This window comes from Barbus barbus (genome assembly GCF_936440315.1).
Source record: "Barbus barbus genome assembly, chromosome: 35".
Classification (NCBI taxonomy): domain Eukaryota; kingdom Metazoa; phylum Chordata; class Actinopteri; order Cypriniformes; family Cyprinidae; genus Barbus; species Barbus barbus.
In genome coordinates, this window is record NC_136763.1 from 9,063,081 (window position 1) to 9,084,223 (window position 21,143).

A 21,143-nucleotide genomic window follows, 5' to 3' on the forward strand; every position below is an offset into this window, starting at 1 on the left:
CTGTCAAAGACACGAGCAAACTGCCTGTACCCTCTTAGGGTTTTGTCATGCTGAGTAATTAATATGTTTTTAATGATCAAGTAAGTTTAAATGTTTTTAATGAGCAAGTTTTAAATCTCGATCTTGCTACAGTCCTCATTTATTTGCACAGTGAGGATTCTTGGACATTTGACTCAATACACAGAATAACAAGCAAGAATGAGTGTGTTGTCGATGATCCTAAAGAGAAAGAATGAAATTTAGACATGGGGAAAAAAGAGAGGGGGGGGGATGAGGATGGATAAGTCGATGTTGCTTGTTGACTTTTGATGAGTTTGAGCGCGTGATGACCGCTAAAGAGACGTGCGTTTGTGTTTTCTTTTGAAAAAGTTTCCCCAGAAATACTTTGCTATTTAATGCATTTTTCCTTACAAATTTTTTTATCGACATAACAATTCCAGTAATTGTATAAAAGGTATGGCATGATGCCATCCTTCTAGAACAATGTGCATTTATATTAAAATTGTAACATAAATTATCAAGTTTAGTTATTCTTATTTCTTTATTGCAAAACGCTAAAACTGGCACCGTTTTGGAGAAAAATGGCCTCTCATTTTAACCCATATTATGATGTGTGATGCTGAACTATGAGTTTCTAATGGTGTTTGTACACAGGTACATCTAAAAAAAATTAGAATATCATGAAAAAGGTTAACATTTTTTGTCACTCATTTCAGAAAGTGAAACCCATATATTATATACATTCATTACACACAAAGTGAAATATTTCAAGCCTTTATTTCTTGAAATTTTGATGATTATGGCTTACAGATAATGAAAACCCAAAATTCAGTGTCTCAGAAAATTAGAATATTGCATAAGATCACTAAAAAAAGGATATTTTAAACAGAAATGTCTGGCTTCTGAAAAGTATGTTAATTTCTATGTACTCAATACTTGGTTGGGCCTCCTTTTGCATGAATTACTGCATCAGTGCGGCGTGGCATGGAGGCAATCAGCCTGTGGCACTGCTCAGGTGTAATGGAAATCCAGTTTGCTTTGATAGCGGCCTTCAGGTCATCTGCATTGTTGGGTCTGGTGTCTCTCATCTTCCTCTTGACAATACCCCATAGATTCTCTATGGGGTTCAGGTCAGGCGAGTTTGCTGGCCAATCAAGCACAGTAACACCATGGTCATTGAACCAGCTTTTGGTACCTTTGGCAGTGTGGGCAGGTGCCAAGTCCTGCTGGAAAATGAAATCAGCATCTCCATAAAGCTTGTCAGCAGAAGGAAGCATGAAGTGCTCTAAAATTTCCTGGTAGATGGCTGCGTTGACTGTGGACTTCAGAAAACACAATGGACCAACACCAGCAGATGACATGGCAGCCCAAATCATCACTGACTGTGGAAACTTCACACTGGACTTCAAGCAACATGGATTCTGTGCCTTTCCACTCTTCCTCCAGACTCTGGGACCTTGATTTCCAAATGAAATGCAAAATTTACTTTCATCTGAAAAGAGGACTTTGGACCACTGAGCAAGAGTCCAGTTCTTTTTCTCCACAGCCCAGGTAAGACGCTTCTGACGTTGTCTCTGGTTCAGAAGTGGCTTGGTAGCCCTTTTCCTGAAGACGTCTGAGCGTGGTGACTCTTGATGCACTGATTCCAGCTTCAGTCCACTCTTTGTGAAGCTCTCCCAAGTGTTTGAATCAGCTTTGCTTGACAGTATTCTCAAGCTTGCGGTCATCCCTTTTGCTTGTGCACCTTTTCCTACCCAAATTCTTCCTTCCAGTCAACTTTGCATGTAATATGCTTTGATACAGCACTCTGTAAACAGCCACACCTTTCAGTAATGACCCTCTGTGACTTACGCTCTTTGTGGAGGGCGTCAATGTTCGTCTTCTGGATCATTGCCAAGTCAGCAGTTTTCTCCATTATTGTGGCTTCAAAGAACAAGAGATACCCAGAATTTATACTGTAGAGATGGTCATTAATTGAAACTCAAATGTAAATATTCTAATATTTTGAGATACTGATTTTTGACTTTCATGAGCTGTAAGCTAGAATCATCAAAATTAAAACAAAAAACTTTTGAAATGTTTTACTTTACATGTAATTAATCAAAATTATATGAAAGTTTGACTTTTTGAAATAAGTTACAAGAAAAAATTAACTTTTTCGCGATATTCAAATTTTTTGAGATGTACCTGTATTTGCACTATTCTAAACATTAATATTTTATGTGTCAACAACAGCATGCTGTCTCAGTGGCCTTACACATGATTTTAACTCTATTTTTCAAACTTTATGATTTAAATGTGGATGATTGTACTGAGAATAACTTTCATCTTTTCTTCAACTGAATACTGTTTCCGTGGTATTTTGATGTTTTAAAGAGTTGGCAAAGAGTTTTGGAGTTTAGAGCTCTTTAAAAGAGTTTAAAGAGTCAAAATTAAAACTGCTGGATGATAGATATTCTTCATTCTTTATGACAAACAAGATAATGTGAATTACAGAATGTACAACGTTTTTTAAATGTATAAATGGCAGTGTACAGCGTTTATTATGACGGGGTAGAATCCACAGCTCAGTTCTCACTACTCACTACTCATGAGTACTTTTAAATAGGCTACTCTTTTACTCTTACTCAAGTAGTGTTTTGGACAAGTACTTTTACTCTACTCCCACTAGATTTTTTGGAAGGTAATGGTACTTTTACTTGAGTATGTTTTTTCAGTACTCTTTCCACCACTGGTTAAGGGCAAAGGAAGTTCTTTTTTTTTTTTTTGTAAATAGTGTTCAATTAACTACAAAAAAATGACGTGACATGGTAACCCATATTCGGAATTTGTGCTCTGTACATCCGGTTGGTCAATAAATTATTTATGTTGTCCCAATGAGAATGGATTAGATAAACACTCAGTTTACAAATTCAAACTGATTGCATGCCATGTGCAATTGCGTTGCATTAGCTCCTAGTTCACTCAATTAACAAGCGTCAAAAATCGTTTTTTGAGACTTGGTTTCTCTCTTTTCATTGGTCAAGAACTATGTCCTGATTCTGCAGGAGAAGGAAAGATGCTCCCGGGTTTATAGTTATGTTTTTGGAGCGTGCTTTTTCCCCCTAGTTGAGGAGGAGAGTGCCTTCTGTCGTCACAGTCCTCTGCCAGCTCAGAGCTGCCCAGACAAACATGCTGTCAGTTGATTTCATGTGACTCGTTGCACAAGGCAAAGATAGAGTCAGCAGCAGTGCACCATTAAATCACTGCTCCCATCTCTGCTGAGAATATTAATCATATTAGGTAGCCCCTCTTGGCCAGTTATTATCTTACGATCATCCATGACTAATTCAAATTATTTCCAGAGGTTTATGTGCCTTCTTAATGCTAGTGGCTTTGTGTTGTGTGTTTTCCAAATTTTTATTAAGAGCCTTTTCCTGAAACCACTTGATGACAGTTTTACAATGAAGTCTGTTGAGTATGTGGCTCTTGGCGAAGTACAGAGGTCAGGTTATGTAGCTTTACATAACATGATTATGCATAGCATTGATGCATTAATTGTTTAAGACACCATATTGGCACGAATGTTTTCTCTTAAGGCAGGTCATGAAAATTTGATTAAATATGGAAAATGTGCATAATTTTGGTTTGGTGACATGAATCAGCATTTGGTTCACAGAGAGCCAGTCACCGTCAGAATAACCCTCGGTGTCCCTTGAAGGCGAGTTTGTTCTTAATGAATCTTGGTGAATCTCTTGGCATTACTTCTGCCTGCTTAGTTTAGTTTATTCATTCGTGATAAACTGTACACACTGAGTGATGGAAATTGTTTAAAGGATACTGTGTGTCTGTTTACAAAGCATCACTGAAGCACTCAAAATTTTGGGTTTTTTTTAACCACTTTGCATTCCTTTAGTATTTGACAGGTTTTTTTTTAATGGCCTATGCTAAAAAAAATATCTATATTACCTAGCAGGACTGGGTGATATACAAACAATTTGATATGTTTTACAAATTTTGACAATAATCTCACAATTACAATCTTTGACAATTAATCTTTGACTAATCTTTTTTTGCATTTGCTCCAGAATAATTTAATTTTTCTTTTGGCTGAAAAAAAAAAAATTAAAAATTAAACATTCTAAGTACATTCAAAAATGTTTAGTGCAAAATTCACAGTTACAAAAATGTAGACCTTACTTATTTTTATAAAATTAACACATTGGAAATATAATGCAAAATGAGTGCAAAAAGTGCAATCTGATTTAGCTTTTAATTTGATCTAATTTAGCATATTTTTTATTTGTTTTCCACAACATTTAAGAGAATTTACTACAAAAATATACACTAAGTATATAAACCTTGGAATTGATAGTAGACGTATAGCAGCCAGGCCACATTATATCACTTTATCACAATTCCCTTTCACGTGTAAGATAACAGATATGGTGCTTAAAATTAGAGCTGTGGAAAATCTCTGCAGAATTTCTCACTCAGAAATGGAAGAGAATGTAAAACAGTTATCGGCCCGCATTCATTCAGCTAAGTTGTGGTCGGCATAGAAAAAGTTTTGGGACTGAAAACGATTTTCCTGACAGGTTATGGTTCAATTCAAAAAGTCAGTCCAGTTTCAACAAGAAAAATGAATGCAAGACGTTCCACGCATACTTTTAACCTGCTCTCCCTCTCTCTCTCTCTCTCTTTCTTCTGTCTCTCTGTCCTCTTACTGTAAGGTTCTCCTCTTTTTGCCCCATGCTTATTTTGAACACTTGCATAAACTCCATGATGTATTTTCCATGACCTCAGCCTAACGGCAACACAAGGGCAGGCAGGAAGATGGGAAATATCCTCCTACAAACCATGGAAAAATGGATTGCAATGACAGACAGAGATGTTTTTTTTTGTTGCATGTTTTACTGTAGAGAGGAGAACCTGTCTAAAATTAAACATACATGGAAGGAGTAACCTTTATTGCATAGCGAGCAGAGGCTGGGTTCTGCTCTCTGGCTCTGAGAAACGTCCTAGAAGCTTCACACAGAAAATCAAACGGCACCCACACAGTGTTGGGGAGTAACTTACTAAAAGTAGCGATGCTAATGTAGCAAACTATAGGTTTTCATTAGCGTGACAGTATCTCAGCTGTTTTCAAATCACTGTAGCTTTGCCAGTAACAAGCTTCTTTTTCCAGTGAGTGTTGTAGTTTTATGAAACGCTACATTGTTGGTTTTATGTCACATTGTATAGCTTTACAGCCAAGTGAACTGAGGCAAATGCACACTCCTGTCCTCCCTCTCATGTAGCGCTCCTTTTAATGATTCATTTTTCCTTCATTCGCTCAATTTTAGCTTATTTCAGATATTTTTTCACAGATTTCTTTGCTTTTGTTCTTCTTTATTTTGCACAAATTGAGTTCATTCACTTAAATGAATTTTAAACGCTTCACCGATTCATTTAAGTCCCTGCCCAACTTATGTCATTATCAATAAATATCAGAATATTTTTTTTTATTGCTGCAGTTCCTCACAGCTTTCTGCTCATTTTTCAAGTTTCAAATATAAAAATATTTTTCAAATAAAAAAAAGAAAAATATATTTTCACTATATACATTTATATTTATATGTACTATATATGCGTTGTTGATGTGACGTGGCATTTTCACTGTCCCACAAGAAAAAAATTAATATAATTAATATTGTCGTTATTTAAAATGCAGTAAATTGTTAAATATTTATTTGTCCTACATGGACCTGTTGTTATAAAAGCTGTATTGTCCTATGGTGTGACTGTCCCTAGCATGGTTTAATAAATTTCAACTTTTATAAATTAAAAAGAAAAGGATAAAAATTGTAATAAATACCTCCGCCATAATTGTACAAGTGTCTATTTTAGTAAATAGCAATAATTTTTTTCATCCATATATTTCTGAAAGCATAGGAACTTGAAAGATTCACATAGTCTCTAGAACTACAGTAATATCATGTTCACACGGCAGCACACACAACGCCTCTGTACTTCCGATTTCTCCCAACATGGGGACAGGAGAACTGTCAGTCAATAAATGGGGAAAAAAGTAACTGGCGTTAAACTGGCTTTTTTTATAAAGTAACTCAGATATTTTCTTGTAAATTAAAGAGTAATGCGTTACTAGTTACTTGAAAAAAAGTCATTACATAACTCACGTTACTTGTAATGCGTTACCCCCAACACTGTTCATATATACACTCACTGGCCACTTTATTAGGTACACCTTGCTAGTACCGGGTTGGACCCTCTTTTGCCTTCAGAACTGCCTTAATTCTTTGTGGCATAGATTCAACAAGGTGTTGGAAACATTCCTCAGAGATTTTGGTCCATATTGACGTGATAGCATCACGCAGTTGCTGCAGATTTGTCGGCTGCACATCCATGATGAGAATCTCCCGTTCCACCACATCCCAAAGGTGCTCTATTGGATTGAGATATGATGACTGTGGAGGCCATTTGAGTAAAGTGAACTCATTGTAATGTTCAACAAACCAGTCTGAGATGATTTGAGCTTTGTGACATGGTGCATTATCCTGCTGGAAGTAACCATCAGAAGATGGGTACACTAAAGGAATGGACATGGTCAGCAACAATACTCTGGTAGGCTGTGGCGTTTAAACGATGCTCAATTGGTACTAAGGGGCCCAAAGTGTGCCAAGAAAATACCCCCCCAATTTTAGTCCAATTTTAGTGAGCCTGTGTGAATTGTAGCCTCCGTTTTCTGTTCTTAGCTGACAGGAGCAGCACCCGGTGTGGTCTTCTGCTGCTGTAGCCCATCTGCTTCAGGGTTCGACGTGTTGTGCGTTCAGAGATGGTATTCTGCTTACCTTGGTTGTAACGAGTGGTTATTTGAGTTACTTCTGTCTTTCTATCATCTCTAACCAGTCTGCCCATTCTCCTCTGACATCAACCAGGCATTTTCGTCCACACAACTGCCGCTCACTGGATATTTTCTCTTTTTCGGACCATTCTCTGTAAACCCTAGAGATGGTTGTGCGTGAAAATCCCAGTAGATCAGCCCGTCTGGCTCCAACAACCATTCCACGTTCAAAGTCACTTAAATCACCTTTCTTCCTCATTCTGATGCTCGGTTTGAACTTCAGCAAGTCGTCTTCACCACATCTAGATGCCTAAATACATTGAGTTGCTGCCATGTGATTGGCTGATTAGCAATTTGTGTTACCAAGCAATTGAACAGGTACCTAATAAAGTGGCCGGTGAGTGTATATAAATATATATATTTTCACTATATACATACCATATAGAATAAAAAATGAAAATGAATGTAAAAAATATTGCTTTTTTTGAAGGATAACCTGTATATTTTACCGTAAATTGTTTGTACCTTTGGAAGATTTTGAAGTAGCTGTTCCTAGGCTGCACGGCACACACAGCAGATCTGCCACTTTAAAATCTGTTCATTTTGTTGATTCCTATTGCATAATATAATGGCTCACCCTTTTCTCTGCTTCACTCTTTTAGAACTTCAAAACCTGAAAAATATCCTGTACTGATGCTTATTAGGGAAATAACATGGTATGACTGAAGCCTACCGTGGTACACATACCTTTATCATCCCCTCATCAGCTCTCTGTATGACAGATTGTGTTTTCATGCTCATTCGCTCAGCGGCTGTCAGGCTTCCTGCCCGATATTCTTTTAACGCTTTTCTCAGAGGGGGTGGGGGAAGATGTGTGGCTTTAATTATCATCTCTCGTTATTGTCACTGTCGCCATCCTCATCACAGGCCTTGCCAGTTTGTTGTGGAGGAGCACAGATTGCATTTAAGTAGTCCAAAATAATACCCTCTCAAGTGTATCCAGGAATAGGTCTTGCTTCCTGAAGTGCTGTTATTTCCATTCCACTGCCTCTCTGTCTCTCCTGATGTGTTCTAGGCCAGTTTTATACATGGATGACATCAACTCAGTAGTAAGAATTCAAAAGGGGAATGTTTTTTTCCAGACAAATCCCCCTTTTAAGCTGCTTACTTGTGTTTGGGATTCAAAGTTTTCTCAAGTCTGGTTCAAAGATATTGTGTCACTTAGTGAAGTACCTTGAAAGAGTTTTGTATTTGTAAAAGTTATAGTAGTGTATCAGTAGGAAATATCAGTTTACATTTCCAAACATTCCTTTTGCTATTAAGTGTAATAATCCAGTCAGATTTTGCCTGCTAACAGCCAGTGCTCCACACAGAGATCTGATCTCACCATCATCCAGTCTGTCTGGAATCACATGAAGAAATAGAACAAACTGAGACAGAATGAATCCAGCAGAACTGTGACAACGACTCCAAGACACTTGAGGAAACCTTCCTACAAAGCTACCTGAAAAACTATGCACAAGTGTACCTAGGACTTAAACGCAAAGGATGGTCACACCAAATGTTTGTTTGATTTACTTAATAGAAGCTAATTGATAAATAAATTCTAATGTATATATGACATTATTTTTGAAAACATCCCAACTTTACAGAATTTTTTACACAAGTGCCTAAGACTTTCATAAAACCATAGCTTGGTAGGAAGGTTTCTTCAAGTGTCTTGGAGTCGTTGTCACAGTTCTGCTGGATTTAGTCTTTCTCAGTTTCTTCATGTAATTCCAGACGAACTGAATGATGGTGACAACAGATCTCTGTGTTGTTCTCTGTGTTGGCTGTTGTCAGACTCTTAGTGTTTAAGCATTTTTGATCACTAGAAAGTTCAAAAGAACAGGGTTTTTAAAAATAGAAATCTTTTGTAATATTAGAAATACCTTTGCTGTCGTTTTTGATCAATTTAATGCATCGTTTCTTAATATAAAGATCAATTTCTTTCACAAAAAAACTTACCTCAAAAACCTTCTGAACAGTATAGTATTCAGTAGAGCACAGAATGTTTCATCATTAACTATATGATATTATGTTTGTCCACATTTGCTAATAAATACAGTACATAACATTTTTTGTAGGGTTTGTGATAAACATGCCTTAACATTTTTACTGTGCTTTAGTTCATACATCTGCTTAGCAAAAATGCTTTTCATTTAATATCAGCTATAAATATTTAAATTGTACACATGTAGTAACGAGATCCTTGAGTAAATTAATTCATAGTCCATAGGTCTATAAATGTTATCCAACAATAATAGACACTGTGACAGAAATACTTTTCCTTGTGTCATCCAGAACAATTTAGAAAATATACTTATGCCCCCCCAAAAAAAATCTGGCAAAAAATAATCACATTTGTGAATTTATATTAGAAAGCAGTGCAGCAGCTGCCGTCCAGTGTCCCTTAGGCCGAAAAAGAAATTACTTCTAACTAAATCCAATGGCTCACTGTTGTCAGGCTATGATGTATGTGACAGGGGACTTTTTAATGCAGTAAGTTGTTAAAGAACTTTTCCATATTTTCCACCCGGGAATGACAGCATTCCATCAGAAGCAGTGACAGAATGGAGATGGAATTATATTTACTACTGGTTAATGGATGGATGGCATTAGTGCCCAGCTTATTTGAAATGAAGGCTGGCTTATCATCCATCATATTTCTTTTCTTTTTTTTTTTTTATCTCATTTTAGTTTTGAAAAGTTTTTCTTTACAAAAAAAAAATTCACCTTTTGCCCTTATAAATGGACTTTCCCCTTTCTCCTACCACCTGTCTCCTGGAAGCTTTATTGAAGTCTCTCTCTTTTTTTTTTTTTTTTGCTCATATCTTTTCAAAAAGCTTTGGTTTAGATCTACTGTCAGGCCCGGCTTTGTTAGCGAGAAATAACAATATTTTGCATTTCTTAAGCCATTGAACAGATTAGGGTGAACGTGGTAGACAAAAAGAAGAGGATTAGGAATGTAACCTGGTTTTGAAATAAGCCATCTGTCCTCCTACCTTGGTCACACTGAGTTGGGTATTTGTGTTTCTGAAGATTTACTTTGTGTTATTCAGAAAATGTGGTTTATAAAATACGTAATTACTGCACAAACTAGAATACAGATCAAGATCTACTACAGCTCAAAGAATACAGATCAAGTGTTCAGTATTTACAAAATGACAGCGGTCCAATTACAGAACACTGTGGGCCTCCACAGGTTAAATTAGGTCATGACACTTTTACACACCTCAAAAATGTTAAACTGCCTGGAAATGACAACATTTTGGGAGTCATGCATGTTTCTGTAGCTGTCATTCCAGGAGTAATAGCATGAAGATTAATGTCACGCTGATTCATCAGAGATGTGCTATACCAGAGTGCATACACACAAGACATCAGATTGAATGTAGAGTTTGACCTTTAATTATAATACAGCCAACTACGGCATTGACTACTCTGTTCCCATTTCAGATGTTGGGATACAAGTAGAAAAGATGGAAAGATTGTGTCACAGGATATTGAGCATGTTAAGACACCAGGAAATAAACAAGTAACTAGACGTCCTAAAAGATCTCAGATATCTCAAATATTGACTGGACTGGACTCTTAAAATTTACATCAAAAAATGTTTTGTAGCTTTGCCTAGCAGGATTCCCACGGACACAGAACACCTGGAAATAACATATTTTATTTAAAAAGTTTATTTATAAAATGTGTACATTTCTTTAAAAAGTCTTCAAATTCAATGTTACATTTTGGTATTCTTCTATAGAAAATAGTTCTGCTCAAAATATTTTTATTGGCTAGTTATTACTCTTTGTGAATGCTTAGGCTATAGAGTAAACCAATGAGAAACATTGATCTTCCTACTAAGAGTTTAATTAGAGTTATTTCTACACTAGTAAAATCATTTAAATCTATTAATTCCCAAGATTACAGCTTGTTTCTGATGCTCTTACTGGCTTCTTATGTTTTACATAATATTTCTATGTTGAAATTTAAAGGTTGCAAGAGAGATTTAGTGAGACTAGTATTGTGTGCATATATAAACAAATAATTAGTCTTGTGCAAAAGATTTGTGCAGATGCATTGTTCGTCAAATCTGAGGTCCATTTTCACAGTTTGATGCTTCAACTCCATCAGTTGATTAGAGCAGTACAAAGCATGACATTTCGTCTGACACTATTTTCCTGCTGTCATTTTGTCCCCAAGCACAGGCTGAAGTTCTTTCTGAAGCATGCTAGACATTTCACAGCTGTCAAGTGCACTGTAAAAACCTGCTGAAAAATTTTGCCTGCAAGATTATAGACTCCAAAACTTGTGCGCACACTGATTTCTTTCTTTCTACCCAGAAAGATGGGATATAAAAGGGTTTGACAATAGCATGTGCCAGATTTGGAGAGCTGCTTGTTCAAAGTATCACATTTAGGTTTGAGTACTTTTGTGCCCAGTTTGATGTTGTCAAGAGTGTTGCATGTGGACTTCTTGTAATGTTGATGCTTAAAATGCACTCAGCAAGTTTTTGTTTACATTGTAAACATTGTTATTGTGTCAGTAATCTTTTTCTTTTCTTTTATTTATTATATTAATTTGTTTCTTTTAAATTTATTCTTTTTTATTTATCTATTTATTGATATCAGTTGATTCTTAAAGGAATAGTTCATCCAAAAATTAAAATTAGCTGAAAATGTACTCACCCTCTGGCCATCCAAAATATATATGAGTTTGTCTTCATTGGAACATATTTAGAGAAATTTAGCATTACATCACCTCTGCAGTGAATGGATGCTGTCAGAATGAGATTTCAAACAGCTGATAAAACATCACAAGGATCCACATGACTCCAAACCATCAGTAAATGTCTTGTGAAAAGCTGCATGTTGGTAATAAACAAGTCCATCATTAAGACGTTTTTAACTTCAAACCATTGCTCTTGGCTAAAATATTTGTCCAGTGAAAAAGGAACCATGTGGATTACTTGTGGACTATTGTGATGTTTTTATCAGCTGTTTGGACTCTCATTGATGGCACCCATTCACTGCAGAGGATCAATTAGTGAGCAAGTGATGTTATGCAAAATTTCTACAAATCTGTTCGGTTGAACAAACAAACTCGTCTACATCTTGGATGTCCTGAGGGTGAGTTCATTTTCTTTAGCAAATCTCAAAATAAATAATTTTATTTTTTATTTTTTATAGTGCATTATATTGTTGTGCTGCCCAAATGCATTTGCATTCAAAATTATTTATATTTATATATATATATATATATATATATATATATATTAAATTTAGGTTCAATTTTATAGAATATATGTCGAAACAACAGATCAGACTATTCTTTGTGTAAACAATGTGTTGAGTTGGATTTTAATGCAATGTATAAACAACTCATGACCTCGAATGGTGAGGGACAGACAGAATACTTGCCATCAAAAGAGCTTCTTGAGATATTCTCTGCTAGGCTTTTGCACCAGTGGAGGTCCTGCTTGGGCCCGCAGCAATTCCCAGGGCAAATACTTATGTTGCCAGGGGAAGCTGATCCAAACTCAGCTGCTCTCATTGCCCTGAATCTCCGTCTGCAGTTGCCCCAGGAGGGAGAACAGACAGACAACGTCAGGTCAACAGAAAATGATCTATTTCTGTTGCTTTGATGACAAACAGGGCAGTAAATGAAATAAAACTGACATTTAAGGTCATATTTTGAATGTTAGTGGATGAGTTGTGTTTTCTGTTTAATACAGGCTGAATGTTGACTAATATCTTATATACTTTTATCGAGATAAGTGGATTATACTTCTTGTGATCTGAATATCAAGGGCGTAAATTTTAGCATGTGTGTATTTAAATGTGTGTGGTTTGTCCCAGGTGTTGTAGGGTACATAAAGGGCTTATCTTGATGTGTCCCAAAGAACACTCTCCTGTCTCTAATCTCAGTCTTTAGCCTCATGTCACTCAATTACATGTCAGCTGATCAGCTATAGCTTTGAGAGAAATGTGTCATTAAAGCACAGATGATTTTGTCATCTCTCACCCTGCAGCTTACAAATGTCTGCCTATTTTTTTTTTTTTTACAGCCTTCAAAGAAATAGTTTACATTTTTATCATTATCATCATCATTCAATTTTTGTCATGATTTGTCATGATTTTGTTCTGACTCTTCTTCTTTGATTTGCTTTCAAAATGAGATGTTAAGCATAAGATCCAAGCTGATGCCATGCAACAAAGGAAGATGGGAATTTATTAGTAATTACATTTCTTGCTCTTTGTTTCTAATTTGTAAGTATATATTAGTATTATTTATATACTGTTGTGCTTTTTAATAATCTTTTGAATTGGCTTTTATTTTTATATTTTTATATATTTTTTTACATTTTAGTTTTGTTTTAATCAATTGTCTTTTCTACATTTTCATTTAGCTTTAATTTCTTTTAATTTCAATTTCTTTTAATTACTACTTCAATTTATTTATTTCTAATTCTTGTTTTAAAGTGTTTCCTCTAACAATTGTGTTCTATTTTATTTCAGCTTCAATTAATAAAAGTAATTTCTTATTACTCTATAGTGTTGTTAGCACCAGTTGAGCTATTTTGAATTCTGTATTTTATTTTATGAAGTTTAAGTTTAATATATGCCATGTAAAATATTATATGAAGTCGCTTAGATAGCCTCTGCCAAGAACACATATATATATATGGATTCATCCTGCTTCTATAAAACTGCCAGATCATTTGTGACCCTGGACCACAAAACCAGTCTTAAGTCGCTGGGGTATATTTGTAGCAATAGCCAAAAATACATTGAATGGGTCAAAATGATTGATTTTTCTTTTATGTCAAAAATCATTAGGACATTAAGTAAAGATCATGTTCCATGAAGACATTTTGTAAATTTCCTACTGTAAATATATCAAAACTTAATTTTTTATTAGTAATATGCATTGCTAAGAACTTCATTTGGACAACTTTAAAGGTCGATTTTATCAATATTTAGATTTTTTTTGCACCCTCAGATTCCAGATTTTTAAATCGTTGTATCTCAGCCAAATAATGTCTTAACATAACAACCCATACATCAACGGAAAGCTTATTTATTCAGCTTTTAGATGTATCAATTTAGAAAAATTTACCCTTATGACTGCTTTTGTGGTCCATGGTCACATTTATCGTGTATCCAGTATTTCTTTTATTCCCTCAGTCTCTTTCTCATCTTTCCCTCGTCTCATGTCTTTCACACTGCTGTAGATCTGGACCTGTGTCTGGCAAGCAGTCTTCACGCTTGTGTAATCCTGTCCATTAACTTCTGGGTTATAAAACGCTTGTTCATTTTTCTATCAGTTCTTTCAGCCTGTGAATGAACACTGATCAGATGGCATTCTATTGTAATCAACCACCAGGAAAAGAGACGGAGAGAGAGAGAACTTGAAATTTCAAGGCAGCCAGAAAAATGGATCTTATCCCATTACAGCTCTTGGAAGGGAAAGTAGCAGTCTGTTCCTGGCTATGGTAACAATACACAGCAGGGGTTCACCCTGAGCCCCATATGAGTCCTGGCTTTACACATCGCTTCAGTTCAATAGGCTTACTAAGCCATGGGTCTTCGTAGCATGGCTTCAGCCGTGGACTAGAGAAAACAGCTAATGAATATTCCAGCTCACAGTCAACATCTGAGAGTCAAGAGCCAGGGGCTTTCTGATTTGAAAAGCGCTGGCGCTGATTAGCCTTTTGAGTGGAGAAATTTTCATGGCATTAAACTGGATTTCAATGGGTCAATCACAAACCAGATAAGATAGGGCCACTAAAAGTAGTCGTAGTTGAACATTTTAGTTCTGTATAGATTTCTTCTAAGACAGCTTCCTTGTGTCTGTATGTCATACAAATAGTGCATAAATTACACACAACTGATTCGAATAGATTAGTAATATCAAAAAGATCATTCAATACAGCAGTGTCATTAGCTTTAGTTGTGTTTTGTTGGTTTTAGGGCTTCTTATATATACAGTATATATATTTTGTTATTAAGTTTAAGTTTGAGTTATTTTAGTAATTCAAATTAAACTAAACAAAAAAATGTTGCTGAAATAAAATGCGTAAGTTTTTTTTTTAGTTTAGTTAGTATTTATTTTATTTCAAGTCTATAATTCTATGTATCATTTCACTTTTGCTAAATCCCTTTTATGCTACCATCTGGATGTAATAACAAACCTTTTGGGATTTGACTAAAAACACAGGCTAAAAGCTCAGGCGACCCTTTTAATTAACGGCGCTATATTGACAAGAAGAAACACATGAAAGAATATGCATTGTTTGCTGACTCTTCTTAAATTATTCAGAAGACTCTCAAGATCAGGTTATCTTTCATTAGCCAATATTTCATCAGGCATCAATATGTCATCACAATAAAACTAGCAATATGTTATTCATTAAACAGTACATTATATTTTACATTATATAGTTAAACATTATTACATAAATCTGCATTTATCCTTCAGTGTCTGTTTACATTAACCTTGGATTTTCTGTATAATTTATCTGGATCTCTGCTTTTTCTTTGGAGCAGAATAACTATAGTGAATATAAGCAATGCGGCTCTAATGCTTCAGCTGACATACTGATGCCTTGTTATCAGAATAAATATAACTGGCTTCCTGCATGCAGATTACAAGTACATCTAAAAAAATTAATAATATTAATAATAAAAGGTCAATATTTTTTGTCACTTATTTCAGAAAGTGAAACCCATAACCCATATAGATTCATTACATAGAGTGAAATATTTCAAGCCTTTATTTCTTGAAATTTTGATGATTATGGCTTACAGATAATGAAAACGCAAAATTTAGGGTCTCAGAAAATTAGAATATTACATAAGATCACTAAAAAAAGTATATTTTAAACAGAAAAAGTATGAAAAGTTTTGAAAAGTATGTTCATTTCTATGCACTCAATACTTGGTTGGGCCTCCTTTTGCATGAATTACTGCATCAATGCTGCGTGGCATGGAGGCAATCAGCCTGTGGCACTGCTGAAGTGGTATGGAAGCCCAGGTTGCTTTGATAGCGGCCTTCAGGTCATCTGCATTGTTGGGTCTGGTGTCTCTCATCTTCCTCTTGACAATACCCCATAGATTCTCTATGGGGTTCAGGTCAGGCAAGTTTGCTGGCCAATCAAGCACAGTAACATGACTTTCATCTGAAAAGAGGACTTTGGACCACTGAGCAACAGTCCAGTTCTTTTTCTCCACAGCCCAGGTAAGACACTTCTGATGTTGTCTCTGGTTCAGAAGTGGCTTGGTAGCCCTTTTCCTGAAGACGTCTGAGCGTGGTGACTCTTGATGCACTGACTCCAGCTTCAGTCCACTCCTTGTGAAGCTCTCCCAAGTGTTTGAATCAGCTTTGCTTGACAGTATTCTCAAGCTTGCGGTCATCCATGTTGCTTGTGTACCTTTTCCTACCCAAATTCTTCCTTCCAGTCAACTTTGCATTTAATATGCTTTGATACAGCACTCTGTAAACAGCCACACCTTTCAGTAATGACCCTCTGTGATTTACCCTCTTTGTGGAGGGCGTCAATGTTCGTCTTCTGGATCATTGCCAAGTCAGCAGTTTTCTCCATTATTGTGGCTTCAAAGAACAAGAGATACCCAGAATTTATACTGTAGTGATGGTCATTTATTGAAACTCAAATGTAAATATTCTAATATTTTGAGATACTGATTTTTGACTTTCATGAGCTGTAAGCTCTAATCATCAAAATTAAAACAAAAAACGTTTGAAATGTTATACTTTACATGTAATGAATCTAAAAAATATGAAAGTTTCAAAATGAAAAAAAATTGAATATCGTGAAAAATGAACTTTTTCACGATATTCAATTTTTTTTAGATGTACCTGTATACATCACTTCCATCGGATGAATTTACTACGCTGACACTGTTCAAATGTATGCCTGCTGTGTCATGTATATGCATTTTGAGTAATATTATATAAGGATCTTTTTGTTTGTCTGTCTGTAGATCTGCTTACCAATTTGTGGTTGTACCAAACAACATTGTTTTTGCTTTATAACCTGCAAAAATGGGTCTTTGCCTTTTTCAAGCCGGTGTCACAGTGATTTTTCAAATGGCGCTCTGTGCTGCAGGTTAGTTCTGTCCTTGCCTTCCTGTTTAAAACCAGCTGGCATCTTTTTTACTCAAGCTTGAAATATTAACACAGACACAGTTGGTTAAACAAACCTTTATGAAAAATCTGAAGTAAACCCTGCTTCTTCATAGGTCATAAAACTGTATAGATGCATTCATGTGGTTTGCACACTAGTGGAAGGTCATTGTTGATTAAAGCTTTTAAGCATTTTTAGCATTTAAAGTCATATTTGTTGCCCATGTTGTTGTTGTAAACCATTGATTCAAAATAACAGAACATAACAGCTCAATTAAAGCAAGATGTTAACAATGTAGCATGTGCTAATAAAAGCTTTTTAAAGAACATCTCATCTACAAAATGAAAGTTTTGTCATTTATTCACCCTCATGTTGTTTCAGCTGTGTATGTCTTTTTTTGTGAAACACACAAGGATACATTTCACAGAATGTTTCAAAAGCTCCAAAAAGTCAAGCTCCAAAAAGGACAAAAAGCCTCATTAAAGGACATGGAATATTACACTATATTCAGTATGCACAATACTGAAGCCATGTGATAGCTTTTGGAAGAAAAGACAGCAATTTATTTATTTATTCACTGAAAGTCTTGCCTTGAAAATATATAGTATTTATTATTTTTTTTTAATTAGATTTTTAATTTTAGACTTTACATTTTCATTTTGATTTTAGTTTTTAGTACTTTTTGTCATTTTTATTTGCTTTTAATAATTCCATTTAGCTTTAGATTGTTTTTTTTTTTTTCATTTGTAGTAATTCAACTTTTTTTTAAATGTATTTATTTATTTTAGTTAGTTGCAATGAAAACATTTATTTTTTACATCTAATAAATCGATTTTATTTTATTTCAGCTTTATTTAAGAAAATGGAAACAAATTGTAATAGTCTTAGTTAACAATAAATCACTTTTTTTAACTCCACAGAAGAAAGAAAGTGAATCATACAAGTTTTTTAAACAAATGACGTATCCATTTAAACTTCCTTTTAAATTTCTGTTATTATTATTGTTATTTGGCATTGTTTTTATTAGCAGAAAATCAATTTCTGTGTTCTTCCCATTTAGTCAAGAATCATGTTTGGTGTTGTATGCAAAATGAGAGAGCTTGACGTAAGAATAAATTGTGTATAAGGGAAGTATCCACCGCTCTTCACATTAGTTTACTCTCCATATTTGGTAAGCATTGCTGCAGCAGAAGTGCCTCTGGATATCATCAGACATGGGAATGGTAGCTTGTGGATTGTCCCATAAAATGAATTGACGGACTGCTTATGTTGCTTTCTATAGAATCAGAGGGCAAATGGGGAAAAGAGGAGCACATTCTTACACTAATTTGAACCTTTTTAATTTCAGGATATACCATGTATGAATTGAATATATAATGACATAACTTTCATTTATAAGTAAACTATTATTTTGAATCTTTTAAAAACACTCCTGTTTGGTATTATTACACATTAAACAAGCAGTGCAGCATGTCTTTGGGGCCAGGCCTTGTAAACCCTTACTATTACATAAACCTATACTATGTACACAGAGACACACTATGGCACTGTGTTCTTTTCCATCCGCAGGGCTTTGTCTCTGTTTGTCCTTTTTGTTCTTGTCATAGTTTATCAGTCTGTGGTTTGAGTCATTACAGGCTGTCAGTCACAGAAAGACAGATGGACAGTCTTATTGGCACGAAAAAGGAAAAGAGCAACCTGTCTGCTCTTTACTTATTAAAATTATAAATATGTGCCTAATGAAATTATATGTAATAGAATGCATTCTATATTAGCTAGGGCTTGTTTTCGAAAATACTAGGGTCATTTTACAAAATGAATGCTATTTGTGTTCTTCACATAAACGTGTAAACATTCACAAGTAGCTGATGCCAGCTTTATTTTTGTATTTTAGATCATACATAGATCATATATCTTGTCCTAATAAATATACACGTTTTGAAAACATTATTTTAAAGAAGACTTCCTAAATAATAATAATAATAATTAAAAACTTAAAACTCATTCACAAACTAAACTTTATATTTAAAGTATCCTCTTTTTTATCACTTTTCTTATGATTTGTCATTAGCTAAATTTTGTTTAATCGTAATTTTTCAACTTCATTACTGTGATTGTGTGTATTAAACCAGTTGAAAATTGAATGTTTGTACATCATCTTTGAAGCACTTTGAACCTTGAGGCTAATAAAAGTGTTAAACTATCAACTTTCTGAATGCACTTTCTGAATAAAATCTTATTCAAAATCTTTAAAAATCACCTTATCACGCTGAAAGAGGCGCCCATTTCATAGAATCACCCACTACGCTTTTCCAGTCTCTGTGTTGTTATCTAGCAGAGGTGTGCTGGTTCAGGACTTTGTGGCAAGCGGAGTTTATATGCCCACTACAGGAGGAAGGGTTTATTTTGAGCACATGCCTGGATGAAGGTAGAGAGTATATCAAGGGACGTGTTTTAGCTTTCTGTCTGTTCTGTCTTAGTCTCAGCCTAAGATGACACGCCCACTGGCCGCCCACAGGCTGTTCGCTGATTATCTTATGCATGTTGCACACATGAATAGCAAGAGCTGGCTAAAACTGTTAGACTTAATCTAATTTTAAATAATTTCTGCATGACTTGATATCATGATCATAAATATGTCCATCAGACAAACCCTTCCTCCTGAAGGAATTGGTGACCCAAAAATGAAAATTTGCTGTAAATGTACTCAACCTTCGGTCATCCAAGATGTAGCCTAGATGAGTTGGTTTCTTCATCAGAATAGATTTGGAGAATTTTAGCATTGCATCACTCTGCGGTGAATGGGTGCCGTCAAAATGAGTCCAAACAGCTGATAAAAACGTCATTATAAAGTAATCCACACAACTCCAGTCCATCATTTCATTTCTTGTGAAGTTAAACAATTTCTTGTAAAATAAACAAGTATTTTAACTTGTGAAGTATGTATTACTTTATTTCTCCAAATCTGTTCTGATGAAGAAAAACCTCATATGCATCTTAGATGGCCTTAGATGGGTGAGAGTACATTTTCAGTTTTGGGTGAACTGCTCCATTAAGATTTTTTATTTATTTATAATTTTTTTGGCAGTGGCTTGTTACAGTGCATTGTGTAATGGTTAAAGTAATTTGAAAAGTAACAATAAAGGTAGATGGAGGGAGAGCCTGTTGGCATATTATACTCAAAAGCAGACAGAAGCACTTAAAGGGCTTTTAGGCCAGTATATTCCAGTAAACACAGCTGTGATTGCAGATCATTTTTCAAATGCTTTCCATTGCCACTGATTCTCTCACATTATATTATGTATATTCTGCTCAATGTGAATGTGAGCATATAAAACAGTCAATGGATAGATACAGCATGTGCAGATGAGCAATTCATTCAGACTGACCACAATATGTCATAGAGATTTTTCAGTTTTCTTCAGGGAATGAATCATTTTTTTCTCTAATAAATAATTTTTTTTTTAATTTATAAAAAAAAGAAATAAAAAAGCAATTCCCATTCATTGTATGGAAAATAACATTATGGATATCCTGTGTTCAACAACAACAAACAAAATAATAATAATGATTTTTGAGTGTACTGAGCATTTTAATAACTTTTTATGTTGTCCATACTCTTTCATTTTGCTTTTGGTTATTTCTCTAGCATGTTTTACTCTATTCTTTCACTCTTTGCCTTTCCTTGTGCACTCTCATGTCTGCAAACTTGTGCTCTTTTCTTTCTCTCTTTCTCTTTCAGCAAAACTATTCTGATCAATATAATCGATGACGAGGAGTATGAAAAGAATAAGAACTTCTTCCTGGAGATTGGAGAGCCACAATTGGTGGAAATGAGTGAGAGAAAAGGTGGGACTGCGTCTTCCCCTGGTCCCACTGCCCTGTAACAGCCTCGGTGGGCTGCCATCTTCTGGGCTGAACAGGAAGTGTTAATAATATGCAAATCCAACAGGCCAAAGAATCTCTGCTAGTTGGCCTACAACATCTTTAGACCTAACGTATGCTTAAAATAGTATTTTATCTAGTTACTCTCATCTCAGTGGCCTTTTGTGACCCAAAATTTGATTCGATTCTATACAATTCTTGACTTCTGAAGAGGATGAATAATAATTTATCCATTACAAAATTCTGGAGCAA

At 35.1% G+C, this 21,143-nt stretch overlaps 1 protein-coding gene across 7 annotated transcripts in view; it reads left to right on the forward strand.

Moving 5' to 3' along the window:
* Nucleotides 1-21,143, forward strand: part of LOC306854633 (sodium/calcium exchanger 1-like) — a 43,310-nt gene that overhangs the window by 9,335 nt on the left and 12,832 nt on the right. For 6 of the 7 annotated variants that reach the window (XM_079392806.1, XM_079392807.1, XM_079392804.1 and 3 more), the window contains one exon: nucleotides 20,749-20,855. The exons of the other annotated variant lie outside the window; for it this stretch is intronic. In XM_079392806.1, the coding sequence (XP_079248932.1) occupies nucleotides 20,840-20,855 (16 nt within the window). In that variant the 5' untranslated portion in view covers nucleotides 20,749-20,839. The remainder of the gene's footprint in view (nucleotides 1-20,748; nucleotides 20,856-21,143) is intronic. 7 annotated transcript variants of the gene reach the window in all.